Source organism: Ostrea edulis, chromosome 7 (genome assembly GCF_947568905.1).
Source record: "Ostrea edulis chromosome 7, xbOstEdul1.1, whole genome shotgun sequence".
Classification (NCBI taxonomy): Eukaryota; Metazoa; Mollusca; class Bivalvia; order Ostreida; family Ostreidae; genus Ostrea; species Ostrea edulis.
The window spans coordinates 49,224,210-49,244,179 of NC_079170.1; the positions used below are offsets into that span (position 1 = coordinate 49,224,210).

At 34.1% G+C, this 19,970-nt stretch overlaps 2 protein-coding genes across 2 annotated transcripts; both read left to right on the forward strand.

Annotated features, from left to right (window-relative positions):
* Positions 1-4,730: 4,730 nt before the first annotated feature.
* On the forward strand, positions 4,731-5,872 carry LOC125655299 (uncharacterized). Its single transcript, XM_048885546.2, has 2 exons — positions 4,731-5,019; positions 5,445-5,872. Exons 1-2 carry the CDS (start codon positions 4,833-4,835, stop codon positions 5,840-5,842), a joined length of 585 nt encoding a protein of 194 aa, XP_048741503.2. The 5' UTR covers positions 4,731-4,832; the 3' UTR covers positions 5,843-5,872.
* A 6,655-nt stretch (positions 5,873-12,527) lies between these two features.
* On the forward strand, positions 12,528-15,059 carry LOC125656451 (uncharacterized; the record flags this gene model as incomplete). The annotated part of the gene is made up of 4 exons (XM_048887053.2): positions 12,528-12,672; positions 13,207-13,427; positions 13,632-13,791; positions 14,103-15,059. Coding segments are annotated over 4 exons (771 nt in total), but the record flags the coding sequence as incomplete, so codon positions are not given.
* Positions 15,060-19,970: the final 4,911 nt, after the last annotated feature.

The following is a 19,970-nucleotide window of genomic DNA, read 5'->3' on the forward strand; positions in this document are numbered from 1 at the left end:
CATTCTGTGAGGATCCAGGTTAGAATAGGTCCTCAGTACCCCTTGCTTGTCGTAAGGGGCGAGTAAATGGGGCGGTCCTTCGGATGAGACCGCAAAACCGAGGTCCCGTGACACAGCAGGTGTGACACGATAAAGATCCCCCCCCCGTAAGCGCCAAGCATAGGCCTAAATTTTGCAGCCCTTCACCGGCATTGGTGACGTCTTCATATGAGTGAAATATTCTCGTGAGGGACGTTAAACAATATTCATTTAAATCAATCATGACTATTCTCCACGGTTGTCAGAGCTTTTAAGACGAATCGTTTGGAGTTTGATGTAGATGCTGTCTTAAACTATCTAGTTACAGTTAGTAGCTGTGTGATTGTTTACGCATAAAATGTAACGTTTTCCTTTTGAAGGTTTTTGTATCTACGTGTGGTAGCTCTATCTATTTATTTATCTACCTATCTATCTACCTATCTATCTATCTATCTATCTATCTATATATCTATATATCTATCTATCTATCTATCTATCTACAGTCTACTCCGGATATAATGAAATCCAGGGGACGACCTGAGTTGTTCATTATATCCAAAGTTCAATATAACCAATGCTGAACTACACAAATATTGCTACTGGGGGATTTATTTTAACTTCAATATAACAGATATTTCAATATAACCGACTTCAATATAGGTGGAGTGGACTGTATCTATCTATCTATGTATCTATCTATCTATTATCTATCTATCCATCTATATTCAAAGTTTCATTTTGGGAAAGTGAGATTACAAGCCGCTATATGTTACAGATGTCATTAATGAGGTTAAAACAATGGACAGGTCTTCACTTCTGCAGTATAGGGAGGAAATCAAAGGCTGTAGAGTACCCCTGGTCACCACGTACCACCCTATATTGAAGGACCTAAACTAAATCCTAAAGGATAATCTTACTAAACTCTTGGATAATCCTAAATTGTCAAGATAATTTAGTGAACCACCAATGGTGTCCTTTAGACGACCCAGGAATGTCAAGGATTTTATGGTAAGGGTCATATTAGACAAGTTCCACTATCCAATGGTGGCTTTTCAACTTGCTCCGACAACCGCTCTTTGCTTTGCAAATGAAATGTGAATTTAACCATGATTTAACAAAGCTTCACTACAGGTAAACGTACAAAATGTTGGATCAACTCTCCTGTAAGACTAACTCATCAACTGTAAACAATGTGGCTAAAGTAATCCTCTAGCTGAAAAAAAAACCCACTAAAAACCTGATCACTTAAAGAATGAACGAACAAATTAGATAACACGAAATAAACACAACGATAATAACAAAAATGCTCTGGGCAGTCAACAAACGACCTAGCCTATTCAAATCCTGAAGCTTAGAAAAGGGAGCGGGTCCCCTGGAAATTCGCCCCTATCGCTCCGAGTTTGGTGTTTCGTGTGAACATTGCAATGTCCTGGAAAATATTTTCGTTATGAAGTGGTAAAATTGTGAAACACTTACAACTGATTACGTTAGATCAGACTTTTTGATTAAAATGGGAAGGAGTAACAGAAAGAAAAGAAAGAAGAGTAACCAAAGTAGCAGTGACCAGAGTAGTGCTCACGAGATCAGTACAGCCATCAGTGAAGCAGTGTCCTGTACGACGCCACTCCGACAGTTATTGAAAATCTACATGCAGTGTCCACCCCAAAGGAATCATCGTTCACACCAATTCTCAACCCAGAACAGTCTTCAAATGGGAATTTCGACATCAGTGTCTACACGGAGGCGACAAACAAGAGGTTAGACTTCATCATAAAAAAGTTAAACACTTTAGATACGATAGTAAAGAAAATAGATACACTTGATACTCGAGTAAATGGAATTGAACAGAGAATCACAAACGTTGAAAAGAATGTGAGGATATTTGAGGAAAGTGTAGAGTTCACTTCCAAAAAGGTAGACGAATTTGAAAAGTCGTTGGATCAAACGCTTTTTGGTAGTCTACAAAGCAACAATATATTTTTTCTTTCTATTTTAAGTTGTTTTGGAAAACTTTTTACGAGTATATTAAATAGCAGATTATTAGATTGGGAGAGAGACCATAACATTGTAACAGACGCACAGTATGGATTTAGATCAGGACTTTCTACTGTGGATGCAATATTTGTTTTACAATCTCTTATCAATAGAACATTAAATAGAAAGAAAAAATATATTGTTGCTTTGTAGACTACCAAAAAGCGTTTGATTCTGTAAATAGAACGAAACTGTGGTATAAATTGTTACATCTTGGAATACAAGGAAAATTTGTTAAAATTGTACAGTCTCTTTATAATAATGTGAAGTCCTGTGTAAAGTACGACGGATTTTTAAGTGAATACTTTTGTAATGAAGTGGGTCTTGTGCAAGGTGAAGTGTTATCACCTATACTCTTCTCATTGTATGTTAACGATATTGAAAATAGTTTTTTGAGAGAAAATTGTCCAAGTATTGAAATACATCTAATTAATATTTTTCTTCTTATGTACGCTGATGATATGGTTTTGTTGTCTGAAAGCATTGATGGTTTACAGAAAATGTTAAATACTTTATCTAATTACACGAAGGAATGGGATTTGAACGTTAATGTACAGAAAACAAAAATAATGATATTTAGAAATGGCAGTAAAGTTAAGGACAACGAAAAATGGTATTATAATGACGTTCTTATGGATATTGTAAATGAGTTTAATTATCTAGGTATACTTATGTGTTACAATGGTAAATTTTTGAAAACACAAAAACACGTAGCAGAACAAGGTAGAAAAGCATTGTTTGCAATTAATAATAGTCTTAAAAATCATTGTTTTAATGTAGAAACAAATGTTCGGTTTTTGACATGTATGTTGGTAGTGTACTAGCATATGGATCCGAAATATGGGGATTTCATAAAGCCCCAGGTGTTGAAAAAGTTCATATTAATTTTTGCAAGAATGTCTTGGGTGTAAATAGAAAAACATGTAACAATATGGTCTATTGTGAATTAGGAAGATTACCTTTATGTGTTAAAAGAAAATTAAAACTTTTTAAATATTGGATAAAGCTAAAGAACACAGACAAATGTATTCTAAAGGCTTGTTACGAAGATATGTCCACTTATGATAATAATTGGTTAACTAATATTAAAGAAGAACTGTCAAATCTAGGTTTAAATTACTTATGGAACCACAGAAGGAATCAAGATATTTATAGAATTATTGAGCACAGAATAATAGATATGTACATGCAGGCAAAAAATTATGTGTAGTTTTGAAAATTCACCAAAGTGTATGCTGTATAGGCATCTTGTTGACAATTTTTGTATACAGTATTATTTAACAAAACCATTAGACACGTACAGTAAGCAACTTATTACCCGATACAGAACGTCATCACATTCATTATGTATAGAAACTGGTAGACATAATAATGTTCCCAGAAATATGAGAATTTGCAAATAGTGTAGTTTAAATGATATCAAAGATGATTTTCATTTCATTCTAAGATGTCCTTTATATAACGAAATAAGAAAAAGATATATTAAACAATTCAACTATGTAAAACCAAGTGTATATAAACTTATAAAATTACTGAGTGTAAATAACGTTACAGAACTGAGTAATTTAGGTAAATATCTTAAATATGCCACAAAATTACGTGATTGATTGATTGATTGTATCTTGTTTAACGTCTCTCTCGAGAATTTTTCACTCACATGGAAACGTCACCAAGACCGATGAAGGGCCCCAAAATCTTCTGACAACTATAATCCAGCTGGACATGTTATTATTGGTGATGTTGATATAGTTCAAAATGAAAACTTCAAATCACTTATTCTAAAAGGTCCCAAATACAGAGAACTTCATCTCTATTATGAATTTTGTAGAAGATTATGCCAGACGATGAAAGAGAAGAATTTGAAACATTGTCAGAATGGATTAAAAGTATAAGAGGAATATCAAAATCCCGCATTAGACATATTAAAACAAAAGTACATGTACGTACCATGAAAGCCATGTGCGTACCATGAAAGCTGAAGATATTATATAAAAAATGAAATTATTACATAAAAAACGAAATTATATAAAAAACGAAATTATTATATAAAATAGGAAATTATTACATAAAAAAACAACAAGATTATTAAATAAGAAAAGGAACGTGCTGTACTGATGTGAACTGATAAGTCATTAATTCTACATGACACGGTAAAGTATTCAGTGCTTGGCATAAACGAAGGCCACCAGTTTTAGCAGCCACACTGGTACACACCGTATCACACCACCGAAACTTGATGAGTGTAAAATCAAGTGATTCTTGAGGTACCTGACTGATGGGAGTCATATATTTTCTTACTTATACACGGTCAGCTTATAAACTGAAGGATTATGTGCACTTTTTCGTTCCAATTGTAGGTTTGATATCTAGAATGCGAGTTGCACATGTTTTTATATATTAATTTCGTTTTTTATTCAATATTTTCGATTTTATTTATTAATTTCGTTTTTTAATTAATAATTTCGTTTTGTTTTTTTACATAATAATTTCGTATTTTATAAAATAATTTTGTTTTTTATTTAGTTTTGGTATGCACTAATGGGCTTCCGTAGATATACATAGTAACTCTTTTAAAAATTCAATTTACGTTAGGTAGTAATTATCTTTCTCTCACATTTATGCCAAGTTGACCGTGCAATATCTAGCCTTACAAAACATGATGAACACCTAAATAGCCTACACAGATAACCGAATTGCCATTTCAGTCAAGGACCTTTGATAAATAACGACTACGCACTGCTAAACTGAACATTATTTGATCATTGATACAAGTGAGTACAATGTCCGTTGCAAAATTAGTCTTTTTTATTTCATTGACCGTTTGTCATGGTAAAAGATTCGAACGTCTTATTGCCGGAAGTCCCGAGTTTTCAAGTGAAAGAGTTTCACATTTAGAATCCGTTGTTCAAAATTTGACTGCAACTGTTCAACAACTCACACAGAGATTGACAACAGTTGAAAAATTCAGTAAGTGTGTATTCCGCTAGCTATATTAAGTTATTATATTCATGTACATATAAATATGATTATCTATGTACTGTGAAAGTGGATATGTATGCTGGGGGTTCCACGTCCAACATGACAAGTGGTAACTAAAAATAATATTTATTATATCAAATATTTATAACTATGGTATGGGCAAAATTTACAAGCTTTTTACGTGATCGCGTAATTAGTGTAAATTTTCCCCACGCGTGAATAACAACTTTTACAGTCTATATATTTTGTAACTTATCTGTTAAATGACACGCATGCAAACTTAGAATTGACAGATACTGGGAAATCTTGTATTATACAATCTATTAATGCTTCATGGTGTGTAAAAATAAATTTTGATATGAATCGAGATCTATCGAATTCAAATGTTAGTTTAAATTTTCTATACATTACAGATTCGAATCCAGTCTATTTCTCCGCATATTTAACCGCCACTTTCACACCTCCTCGTGACCAACACACTAATGTTCTATATAATGGACTTCATTTCGATAGTCACAAGGCATATAATCCCTCAACTGGATATTTTACGGCACCCGTTTCTGGACTATACGTCTTCAGTTGGGAGAATTTGACCGCACCAGGGAAAGTGTTTGATACTGAATTGCTAGTAAATGGTATTCGCCATGAGCTGGATAACTGCAACAACGAAGGCTCAACAGCTGGTTACCTCAGTTGTACTCAGGTGGTGCCTGTGAAACTAAATGCTGGGGACCTTGTCAATATCAGAACTACGTATGGAAATTATGCTCATGGCGGCTGGTCAAGTTTCAGCGGTTGGCTTGTACACTGATCGCAAATGAAAATAAAAAAAAAATCATAATTTACATTATATGTACAAGTCGACAGACAACAACTTGTTTCATTTTCAATTTTTCCAAGTACAGTGTGTTATGTCAAATGTAAACCCCAAATTCCATTCTGACAATAAACACAATAAAAGTACCCTGTACAGCACGTCATTCACAACAATTAAATGGAATATATAAACATATATCCTCCAAATATTATGGCAGACCATGGCAGGGCGGATCCCGAAGTGGGGGTGGGGTCGCAAGCTGATTAGGTAGGGGGATAGGAGCCGCTTTGAGACCCCAGTGAGTTCAAGGCAAAACCCGAAGAGGAACCCAAGTGGCGAAGCCCCTGGAATTCAGAAATTTTGTAGGGTATGGAGGAAGTCTTTGGAGTGAAGCCCTCGGCATCTCCTACCTTGCAAGAGAAACAAAGCCTATTGATTTTACCTCTTTATGTGTTTTCTACATTTGTTTGGTGTGTAATTTTGGCACATCATTTACTCTCCAGACTAGCTGTACCCTCATATCATATCATGGACCGTGAATGTCAGAATAACCGATCCAAATGCCCTTCTCACAGTAATAAAAATCTGTCCGGAGTGTATGGTGAAACATGCATTGGTATATTTAAATATATTCTTAATCAAAGCATTATCAATGTATAACAATATCATTTGATGGTTTCCTTCAATATTTCTAGTATCTAAGTATGGTACTTGTAGGTAGAATTACCAGTCGTTTATGTGGTTATGAACTTTTTGAACTAAAGCGCTTCATGAAGTATGCCGACATGAATATTGTCGAAGTTCATACCGCCCTGTATACTCATAAAATGAAGTTTATTTCTTATATTTACATTCTACCTTCATTTCTGTCAGAATTCCCAGCCGTTGAAATAGACATGCTATATTTATATTTATTCATACTTACATTGGATACATTCATGAGGAAATGGCTGTCATCAGCTGATTACAATTTGTAGAGATTTTAAGCAAAAACATTGGAAATGTTGTAAAATCTAAGATATAGTTATGAACAGGAGACTTTATCTAATATGACTAGAAATTTTGTTTTATTATAACTTCATGATAACGTTTAAAGTTTTAAAATGGTATGTTGCGAAATCCGGAGGAGTCTTGGCGTACATTAAACATGTCGTGTTACATTAGGCTGCTTTGTCATAAAATCCTATTAAAATACCTGAACTTTCTTCTCTGCTTCTGTCTTAGAAAGTAGTCTAGACACATTTCTTGCACTCATATTCTTCATATTCAGACAAAACTTGTGCTTCATCATTTCACATGAGTTTTGATTTCCACGAAAATCTCCTGCAGTTGACAATATATTCATACGGCCCACACTGAAATGCACAAGTCTAACTCTTGTAGGAATCGATTTGACCATCCGTCCGATCTTGAATAATTTTTGACATAGAGCTTTCAAAAGGTAACTAATCAATAAAGGAAGACACTTACAGACTTTTGGGTCATGGAGTCAAGGGTCAAGGTTAAAAACATCTTGGATCTCGGATTATCTTGAATCGTTTTCATGAAAAAGCCCTCGTATTTTATATAAAGGTAGATGATCGTTAAAGGAAGGCACCTATAGTTTTTTGGTCATAAAGTAAAAAAGATTAGAGATATATTCCCGCTTCCCAGCCAAGTTTGCTTTATATATATGTAATAGTGTCAGTCCTAAGTAATAACAGTAAAATGGCGCCCCATGGTACATGCGGAAATATGTAATTGAACTATCTTATTGTACAGTGGAATTATTTTCCTTCTGTGATGAAGAATTTTTCAATTTGTTATTAAAATTGATTTAAACATTTTTGCAGGATTTAATTTTTTGTTATTTTGTGATATTGAAATATCCACAGAAATGCGCAACAAGGTCATCTTTGAATAAATGTTAGCTCACCCTCTCCTGACCCAGTATTAAAAATAAGGGTAGGTAAGTATTCAGAATAAAACAAGATGTGTTTGTGAAATACAAACGCCCCCGATGATGGCCAATTCCGAAGATGGTCAAGGTCACAAGGACAAATATCTTGGTACCAGTAGAAAGATCTTGTTACAAGAAATACTCATGTGCAATAAGAAAGCTCTAAATATTTACCATTTAGAAGTTATGAACAATGTCCATTTTTCAAAAAGTAGGTCATCTGTCAAGGTCAAAATGTTTAGTACTCGCGGAAAGGTCTTGTCACAAGAAATACTCATGTGAAATATCAAAGCTCTATCACTTGCTGTTCAAAAGTTATTAGCAAGGTTAAAGTTTTCAAAAAGTAGGTCAAACTCCAAGGTCAAGGTCACAGGGTAAAACATGTTGGTACCCATGGAAAGGTCTTGTCACACGAAATACTCATGTAAAATATCAAAGTTCTAGTACTTACTGTTCAAAAGTTATTAGCAAGGTTAAAGTTTCAGACAAAATTACAGAATGACAGACAGGACAAAAACAATATGCCCCCCTGATCTTCGATCTCGGGGGCATAAAAAAAAATGAACAATGCGAGACTTTCAAAATTTAGTGAATACAGCATTTCTTTTGCTGGCACATCATGCTTGTTGTTCACAACCATTTTGATGGTGCAGGGAACTACGTTCAAATTATCTATTCAGAAATGTTTCAATGTCCATCTAGGAGACGTTCTAAAAGAAATCATTTAAAATGCTATAATATGCTGAATGATATTTCTGGTTGTTGAATCTCGACAATATGGTACATGTACATAACATATTCGATTGTTATGTAGTGATTAAAAATGCTTAAACTTTTGAATACTTTTTTTGAAGAGGCTTAAATTAGTAGATCTACAATAAAGACGCGGATACTTCTTTCTGTAAATACAGCTATGACGTCCGAATGATAATACTCTATAAATACAGCTATGACGTCCGAATGATAATACTCTATAAATATAGCTATGACGTCCGAATGATAATACCCCCCCTGAGAATCCTGGTCCTATTACGCATTGCGAAACTATTTACTACCGTTCTCTTCTACGATGATTTTATCAACAAAACCATGTATGACAAAGCACAAATGACTATTCAACAAATTAGATATAAGGAAAACAAAACTTTAGGTGAAATGTGCGATATTGATTAAAAGAATAATTGTCCATGTTATTGGTATTATCAGACTGAGACATACATGTGTGTTATATGTTATTGGTATTATCAGACTGAGACATATATATATATATATATGTTATATGTTATTGGTATTATCAGACTGAGACATATATATATATATATATATATATATATATATATATATATGTTATATGTTATTGGTTTTATCAGACTGAGACATATATGTATGTTATATGTTATTGGTATTATCAGACTGAGACATATATATATATATATATATATATATATATATATATATATATATATATATATGTTATATGTTATTGGTTTTATCAGACAGAGACATATATGTATGTAATATGTTATTTGTATTATAAGACAGAGACATATATGTATGTTATATGTTATTGGTAATTATCAGACCGAGACATGCTGTATGTTATATGTTATTGGTATTATCAGACTGAGACATACATATGTGTTATATGTTATTGGTATTATCAGACTGAGACATATATATGTTATTGTTATTATCAGACTGAGACATATATGTATGTTATATGTTATTGGTATTATTGGGATATCAAAATCCCGAATGAAAGTATTTATCTCCCTTATACCCCCTTAAATACAATTATTGACATTCAATACGATACGTTAGTTACTTAAGTCACTTCTTGTTCTTTTCAGGTAATCATGTCTATACATGTAGTTTAGTTTTTTTTTTTTAGTTTTTTTTTTTTTTTTTTTTACATGTATACATATGTCTGAACTCTAGTACTTATGTAAACATCGAAATCGACTACTGCACCGGATGTTACGGACCTGGTCTGACGTTAATAGAAACACGAATTTTTATTGGACGACCAAAAAATGATAATCATCGAAGTATTGATTTTCGAATATGGTCCGATTTTGGAGAAAAAATCAGATGTTGTATTCACCTCGGAGGTAGGTGGAGGTGAATATAATGTTTTGTTTTTCTGATTTATTTGAATTCAACTTTGTGAATACGGTCCCATGAGCAGACCGCCTTATACCTACTCCTGAAATATAGATATAGTTACTAATTATTTAATGCAGAGGATTGGAAGGGTGAAATCTATCCAAAAATTCAAATTTTTAATAAATGTAAAAATCATTAGAAATTTAATATTCCTATTGATTTTACCTATTTTGATTTTTTTTTTATGAACTTGCACTACATATTCAACCAAAATACTCCAAAGATATACGATTACAAAATCTCGCATGATATAAATTCTTAAATCAATGCTGTTATGAATCGCATATCGTACCAGATTTTGACTTCATGCTCGGCATGCTAAACTTATGCTGAATCCGGATGTTATTTATTAGATATAAATGTATGCAAGGGTAAATATGATTATTCCGTGTTAAACACGAGTTACGGAACCATGGTTTGTAAAGGTAGGATATGTTAGTCCGTGTACGTAATTTACATAATTTACATTCTTATCTAAACATTTGCCGAGCTATGATTTACCTACCAAACTAATTATCATACAAAGGACGATTTTGGGGGCATTTGGATTATTAAATAAGCTACTTTTAATCCGATATTTTGAATACAAAACGTCGCTCGGTTTCATTGTTTTGTTTTTGAAAAAAATCTTGCTCGCAATGGACTTGGAAAGTGATGGTGATGATATTATAAATCAAGCCACTTTCGGATTAAAATATCAACAACAAAATGCATTGTTCCATTTCAGATATTGAATGTTTACATTTCCAGTGTGTTTCCTTCGATATGGTTACCAATCGCCTACATTTTTGCGGTCCTAAGCTTCACATTATTAACAAATAGTGTATAGTAAAGCTTACGTTACCAAATTCTATAGTACACAAAGTTTTAACAGGTTGTAATATATCTATGATATACAAAGTTTAATTTCCTCGATTTTATGGAGAATTTTTTTTAAAGTTAGCACTTCGTCAAATTGTAATCCGAGATTCCTCTGACTCCCGCTTTTATATTGTGACATGTGCGGGGGAGGGGGATTACATGTCACAATATAAAAGCGGGGGTAAGAGTAAGGGGAATCTCGGATTAGTCAAATTGTAGAGTTGGGGAAGGGGGAGGGGTGTTATAGGTGTACATTGTATTTGACGTTTATTTCTGTCCACATTTTGCAATTAATACCGAGGATTTCAAAAGTAATCTTCTTTAAAAACAACAGACACCTAGAATTAAAAGCATAATGCAAACATGTGATACAATCAGGCACGCAGCATCGTTTATAAGGGGGGGGGGGTGATTTCATAATATTGCCTAAAAAATCTTAACAAATAATTTTTGTTTTTAAATTCCAAAGCTTGAGAAAGAAGGCGGCAAGGATTGATCTTTCAGTTCCATTCATCGGTTAAAGTTTACATTTCCACTACCATTCACGACAGTGCTTTTTGTTGGTTTTTAAAGGGGGTGGGGGCATCTATCCGACTGTAGATCAGATCTATCTCTGCACGTAAAAATAACCAAGTTTGTATGTAATAATAAGAGGAGGCAGACCCATTGTTGCTACGAGCCTGATGATTGTTTTGAGTAATTGAAGTACAAGAAGAGATGTACTGAGTTGACGTACACAAAATCTTAACTTTCAAAAGATTGAATCACACGCTAAAATATTTTAACAAAAATATTTCACTAGACGTACCAATTCAAGATAATATTAACATGCTTTATTTATTGTCACCTAGCGTATATTTAGCAATACGCAGTTTTGTTAAGTGTGAAACGATTTTATAATGTACATGTATGCGTTGGTTATACATGTGTTTTAGGCATATCGTACTGCATGTTTTCTTTTGTGTTTTGGTTGTTGAAAATATCAATATAAATTAAAAATGAAGAATTGCTGATATACTAAGGACATTATGATTCTGATCTACAGAAATCGAGGACTAGTTGATATTTACGTATACATACTTCTGCTTGCGAGAACACCACACAGGGGACGTACACATAAATGTAATTAGTGACTAAAATATTTTGTTCAGTTATACCATTCTTAAGTCATTACACTTAATTCTTAGAAAAAGTCCTGAACTGGCAATTGACTGCAATCAAAAATTGACTTTAAAAAAAAAAAAAAAAAATTATTCCTTATGTGACACCGTCAACTGAGGACCGTAAAATGCTGCGCGCCCTCTGTAATCAGAGGAAATAACTCGCATAGCGTTATGAAAAATGTAGGACATTGAAATGGTAGCCATTTGCTCGCATGAATCTTGATAACTATCGTACGATCATTCTAACGGCTGGGAATTTCCTACAGAAATAAACGTGAATCTAAATATGAAAAAGTCTTATTTCTGAAAATACATCACGTTACGAACATCAATGCTTCACTACAGCATACTTTTTATGACGCGCGTTCATGAAGTATGCTGGCATGCATTTTTAGAATTGTAATTTATTTCTCATGATGAATATAGCGTAGTGAAGTTTTTACATAATTCAACTCATGCGTGCTCAGTAATATTGTCGTGCAAGTGCCCTCAATAATTGTTAAGTAAAGTTGTACAACCTTACAACTTGTTTATATCATTGTAATAAACAAAATCCTGCACGTATTATAATGTTTTTACAGGTCTGCTAAAATCATGCACGTATTATATTGTTTTTACAGGTCTGCTAAAGTGTCTTTCGACGACTGTGTTCCTGATACATTTAAGCACATCTCAGAAGCCCGGCCATACAACCTGTAAGTAAATTCTTAAGAGGTGAAGATTGATTCAGAGTTGAAACTAGCTACAAAACTGTAGCCCTGTGGAGAAGAATTGAAATAGACCGTCCAGATTTCACCGCCCAGAGAGCTACAGTTAAATGTGGGAAGAATCGTCATACTTCTGCTCAAAGTCTAATGTATCGACCCCCCCCCCCTTTTTTATAAGTATTATTTTTGAAATGATTGCAATAACGATGATTCGCATGTATTACTTTGAAACTGAATTTTCTTAAAAGTCAATGATAGACTGACCAACGTGTCTTCCTAATCAGAAAAGCAGTGAGGTTTGTTAAGATACTAACACTTTATAACGCGTAATTCTAGTGTCCAGAATAAGTACGTTGTTGATATAAGCCTGCACAGAAAAAAAAACCCCACCCTGACTATATCTAAATACATATATAACCGATTTAATATGATTTATTTGATATCGTAACATTGCACCACATTTTTAGATTACATAGTTTTAGGAAGTAGTATTTAAATTTTGTCATCTCTCTTTATATTTAGACGAGTTTGGAAAAGACTGCAGTGTAACAGCGGTAGAGCAGGACTTCGGATCGGTGGCGTCCGTCCTTTACAGCGGCTCGCCGGTCAACTCGTCGTGTGATGAAATGTCTTTTACTGGTTCTGGTCAGTATCTGCTGTGCTATAAACCAGAAAAATACATTGACCCCGATTGCGCTGTAGAACTTCACGTCTACGGCAAGAAGGATGGAAAAGCAGGAAAAGTACTGTTATACAGATTATATATTTGCCCCTCTTTCTCTCCTCCTCCTCCTTCTTCTTCTTTTTCTTCTTCTTCTTCTTCCCCCTATACAAATAATAATGATTAAAAAAAAATAAAAAATAAAAATAAATTCACACCTAACGTTTCATGATTAGATCATCTTTTAAAAGTATAGCACACACTTTTTAAAATTATTAATTTCCAGGTACTCATCGTCCTTTGTGAGGAGAAAGAAAGGCTATCAACGCTTTGCATCAAGTCCAATGCCACACTACAATTAGAGTTCAAAACCCGTTATAGTAGGTCTCTAAACAGAGCTGCTTTCTCGGGTTATGTTTACACTAAAAATGCAACTGATGAATTTGGTAAGCAAGAATAATGTTTATACATGTGTGTGTGTGTGTGTGTGAGAGAGAGAGAGAGAGAGAGAGAGAGAGAGAGAGAGAGAATTTTATATTATTAAAAAGTCTCATTTGAAGTTTTAGACTAGTAAGAGCCCTTTTTAATCATTGCTTCAATATTTTTCTATTATGGATTTTTGTATACTAGGCACGACTGTTTTCTTTTTAAGCGTGTTAAATCAAGAATTTTGTGCACTCTTTGTTTCTTTCTATATTTGTTTTCGATAGGAGGTCACTAAATGCTATTTATTTTTCACTGTTTTACATTCTCACAGACTGGCGGTTGTTTACCACGGTTATCGGGATCGTTGTGCCCGTCACTGTGTGTCTGGTTGCCGGAGTGGTTGCTGCTTGCTGCTTCTGTGCTTACAAACATCGAAAATTACGTGCATCGTCCGCATACAACCGGAACCCACCTCACGGAAGTTACCCGGTGCAGCCAACTCCAGCAGGAAATTATTCAACCCCACCGCCTCCATATGATTCATCTTTTGGAACATACGATTATTCCAAAAAATAAACGCGGATGTAATCTGAAATGAAATTGCAATTTCAGCTTTGAAAAGCGCATAGTTTTAAATTGTTACTCTTTCATGAGGATATTCTAAATTTTGTTAAATGATTGAATAAGACATAAAATCCGACAAACACATAAACACAATTTACAGTTGAGGAGATAATAGATATACAAGTGCACGTACCACAAATTGTAGGTAATTCTGTAATCTTAATTTCTCATGCATTCAGTCCTAGAAAACACCCATATAAATTCATTCATTCACTTCTCCACAGTTTTGCATTCCAAAAGCATATAGTACCTTATAGGGTTTTTCTACAAAAGTATCATATATCAGGACCTCTATAGGAAAGTATGCCTCCCAAACACGAATAATTTATATTGCGGATGGACAAAAACTCTCATTAGAATTCCTTTTTTTCTTGAAACCCAATATGGTATACTTTGGCCACCTGGAGTACATACGAATTTTTGCATACATGATAAGGTCTGATGTTGGTGAATTTTTCACAAAGGGATACTTAGATAGGATAATCCTTCTGTATTTTGAGTGTGACTTCAAACTTGATTTTTGAAAACAAAGTATAAGATTGCTAAACTACTAGCATTATTTTAGTGTCGTGATCCGAACTCGCACTATTAGTGAAAATTTGCCTGCATACATATTTGTTTGTAATTTTCTAGGTTTTCTAGGTTAATTTCAATAAAAAATGAATGTAGCCTTCATCATAAATATCATTGTTGATCTGTTGTATATATATATATTCTATGAGGGAGAAACTCGTCACTCATGCCTTGTCGCATAAGAGGGGTCTCATGTGTACCTTGGGGATAAAAAAAGGACTATGCATTTGGTTTAAACATACATGTATTTTAACCTCTAAAAGGACTAACATTTTTATGAATTTTATTTTATTCTAACGAAGAGTGAATGGACAAGGATCAATTCAAGGTAACAGAACATATTGAGCCGGATTTGGTTTTAGTATGTTCGAGGGTCACACAAACAGCTGTAGTCCGAGGACATAGTCTATAACTGCTTTGTTATACACCTTGCACTTTTTTTTTTAGTTTGGCTTTAGTAGACGCGCATGGTTTGTTGACTTTAGATCTTTGAACGGTAAAGGTTGGTGTTTACTGTAATCACCGTACCCACGAGTATATAAAAATATCATTCCTAATATTCTAATTAATATTAACAGGTTTTCGTTGTTCAAAAATATTTTAGGCAACGTCGATTACATTTTTCGTGTTTCTTCTCTTCGATTCTTTATTTCATCATCAGTCAAATCATTGAACTTCGCCATTACGAAACCAAAGCAGCAGACCGAGAATTGAGTGACGTAGCCAATAAAAGTCCCGACTACGGCACGATGTTATAAACATTAATTTGTTTTCCTATAAAAAACTGATACGATTTATTTGAACTGTTGAAACAATTCTCACACTGCTGGTCTATTGACCGGTCAACTGTTGACCGGGCAATTCTGCCCTATTTCTATTGGTTACGCACGTCCCTTTTTTATTCTTGGTCTGCTGCTTTGTGTGCATAATTGCAAGGTTCACTGTTTAACTGATGATGAAATACACAAGTATATAATTTATTAGAAAAAAAGCAGAACAAAAACATAAAGAATATAATTATTTATTAGAATATTGGTATGTTTTCTTATAAACTAGTGGATATGGTGATAAATGTACGCAATCGCACTGTCCTGTTAAAAGTTCAAAGTCAACAAATCCTGTACATCTAGAAAAGAAACTATAAAAAGAATAAAGGTGTATAACAAAAGTTAAGTATACTCGGACAACAGCAGTTTGTTTGTCCTTTGAACATATATATGTTGCCCTCAACCTTCGGTTTCGGGCTACAGATCCGTCCTCAGATCAAACAAAATAGCTGTTGTCTTCGGACCTAGTCAATAGCTGTACATGTCTCTAGGGAAAAACAACCTAAAAGAATGAAGGTGTGTAATAAAACAGTTATAGACCGAGTACTCCAACAACAACCGCCGGCTTCGGGCAACAGATCAGTGCTCGGATTAAACAAAATAGCTATAACTGTATACTACAGACCGGTCAACAGTTCATTGTTGACTGCTTATTCTACCACGGTTATTGTAAAACACGGTCATTATTCTGCTATATACTTTCATACTTAATTTAACAGATTATGGGGAAAATTGACACATCTAGATTGTACTTCGTGTTTAGCTAATACAACAATAAAGTCGATAACTGATAATTCAATTTTATAATTATAAGAATTAATATATATGTTATAAAACAAATCTAAAATTTGCCATTCAGTATAAATCAATCGTCTGCATTCCGAGATCGATACGCATGTAAACAGACATGTCGATTCTTGGAGCAGTTGATGCAATCAGTCAACATAAAACTAAATACCCGATATATTTTTCGAAGAACAAGATACGGTTTAGGCCAAAATTTGCCCTGTCAAGAAAATTCACCAAAATACTACAATATGTAACTCTGGTATTTGAGAAACACTATCTTAAACTGACGACACCAACTTTCACGTTAATTTAACAAGAGTTATCTCCAAGTGATGTTCTGAGTAGGAAAATAAAACTCTCATGAATCGTTGGTTGGTGCTATTTATACACCGTTTTGTTTACACTATAGCCATAACAACAAAAATGTCATCCGGTCTGTAAGATTGGCTTAAATTTATCCGGATTTTTATTATTATGATGATTTTAATAAATATCCAACTAGTATATTCTACGATCTCGCCATTTTCGTCAGCAAACAGTCCGTTTCGGAAAATGTCATGACGTCACGGTGACCTAATTCGTACCTGTATAGGTAAACGATCGAATGTTTATTTCTGGGCTGTAGTAGAATAGAGATAAAGTTCTGGTTTTCCGCTAGTGCCTCGATTTTTACAAATCAAACCTTGGAGGTTATCCTGCAATATACACAAAAATGCATTATTTTTGCAACTATGAAGATACAGTCTTTTTCAATCATTTATAATGCCGTCCGTCCGCGTGCGAATAATGCACATTCCACGAACTACGCCACCTATTTCACAGCACTGATGAATTAATTTGTTGGAAAATGTGTTTTCCAGTAATTTTCTTAAAACTGAGAATATCAAATAACACATACCTATACATGTATAATAGCAACTTCACAAGTCAAGGGTTATTGATTCGCTAGGGGGCCTCGCGAGGTAACGAATCAATAACCCTTGACTTGTGAAGTTGATATATTGTATGATGACTTACATCATAAGTTGGGAGTTGGTCTTTCTTGGATTACTTATTTGCCTTTACCACGTTCAGATATGGAAATAATTACCAAATATGGATGCAAGTCATGGTCAGGAGATTTTCAGCTGTTATGTATACTACGCCGTCATATCAAATTGCTGACTTTCTTTTAGAACATGAATGAAAGTACAAATATTAGCAATATTTGTACATTCGTTTTAAATTTGGCTAGCTCAGTCAGTAAACGTGTCTTTTTTTTTTTTACCTGTAGCCCAAGCTCCTGCACATGGTGCCAAACCGCTTGTCCTCAGTGAAAGGTGCATCCTTGGATCCGCATCTCACTGGAAACAGACTTGGCGCCTCTCGACAAGCCGTCCTCGAAATCGTCTACCAACAGCTCGACTACAGGGGAACACAGCAAAAGATCAATGATCTTGACAAACACCTGAAATTAAAAAGCAATGAATTATACATTCTTATATATATATACATATATGTATATATATATATATATATATATATATATATATATATATCTCGAATTATTTCATTTAAAAACATATTCTAATTCTGGATATCTGAAACGCTAACCAGAATTATAATATTTTTAAATACTAGTAAATGTATACCTGTTTGTGATCCTTTTTCTCCCGCGGGACACCAGGACAAAAATCCCTGGCAGCTGCTTCATATCCTCCCCGGATCTGGGGAAAAAGTGGATGGACAGCAGCTGTATTCAAATAAATGGATAGATTGATGTTTTCCGCCACACTCAATAATTTTCCAGTTATATGGTAGCGCCCAGTGTTTTTTTATTGGTGGAAGAGAGAACCCAGATACAATGTACCTGGGAAGAGACCACCGACCTTCTGAAAGTAAACTGGGAAACTTTCTCACTTACCAGCACGAGCGGGATTCGAACCCGCGCCGACAGAGGTGAGAGGCCGTGTGATTTTGAGCGCGATGCTCTAGCCACTCGGACGCGGAGGCCCCGTATTCAAATAAAATAATCATAATTATCTTGATCAATTTCATATGGAACAAAGTTAATTATATAGTGTATTTTTAATTAATGATACCTCAAAATGGATATCTTTCGGTTCGTAAGGATGATCTGTCTATCGTCTATTAGTTGTCCTTACGGCGTTGATAAACTTCGGTCTGGCATACTCTGGTTATCGAATTTTGGAAAAAATGTAAGTTCTCCCAATAAAATGAATTCAATAAATTAAAAAAAAAAAGTTATTGGGAGAACTTGCATTTTTCCAAACCCCCTTAAAATTTGGGTCAATTTATTAATTTCACTTATTAAAAATGATAGAAAATAATAAAGGAGACTTTTTTCAAGCCCTATAAAATCCCCAGACCCCTTGCCTTAAGAAGTCGACCCCCCCCCCCCGCAATTCCTAGATCCGCCCCTGGGTATTAGCACATTGTATTTTGTTTATTTATTTAGGAATAGGCACATAATTACAATATAAATACAAGACAATGTCACAGAGGAACACATAGTTAAAACAAGAGTTGTTAAATACTGTTGACATTCTTGCTGTGTTAAAATGTCAAGCAATTACAAAGCGAGGGTATATGAAAATACATCTACTATTTAGTAAATTAATAGTAGTATGACATTTAATACAAAGCATACATACATACATATGGCAGAGGTTCAACACAGGCATGTTGGACATAACTGACACACAGGTAGTACATAGAAAAAGACAGTACGTCTGAATAGTTACAGGGTTTGACTTCGAGTGAGTGTCTCGGTGCGGGAAACGCGCTCGTGCGCAGTCATGGTTCACGTAGTAGTTACCCCATATGATATTGTTGATTATCTGCATATACCCGATGGGTGTAGTCATTATGACCGCGCCCATCGGGTATCTGAACATAATCAACAATATGGGGTAAGTGACTTGTACCATATTTTACTATTATTCGTGATATTTTATTATAGCTTTCGGAAGCGCGGTCGCCTGTTTACAATATGATGCCAATTGTTATGTCTTTACATTACACTTTGTACACTTTCTATCATAATGACTTTTTATCACCGAAAAATGTATGTTCATTAATTGTTTTTAAAAAGCCGTTTTTAAAGTGCATATAAATGTTTGGACTGTTGGTTTTGATATTTTTATTTTAATACATATTTTGACTAAATTGGCTGGAAAAACGTTTACATGTATATACAATAGATTTAAAAAATAATTGGTGAAACCATAAGAGAAAAAAAAAAAAAAAGAATTGTAAGACGCGAAACCACTCCGTCCGCTATACAAGTTTATCTCTCAAACGCGTTCTTATCACGTGACTGGGTCTTTTATAAAACTCTTTATAAATGATACCCATATTTCTACTTACACGTGTTTCTCGACTTG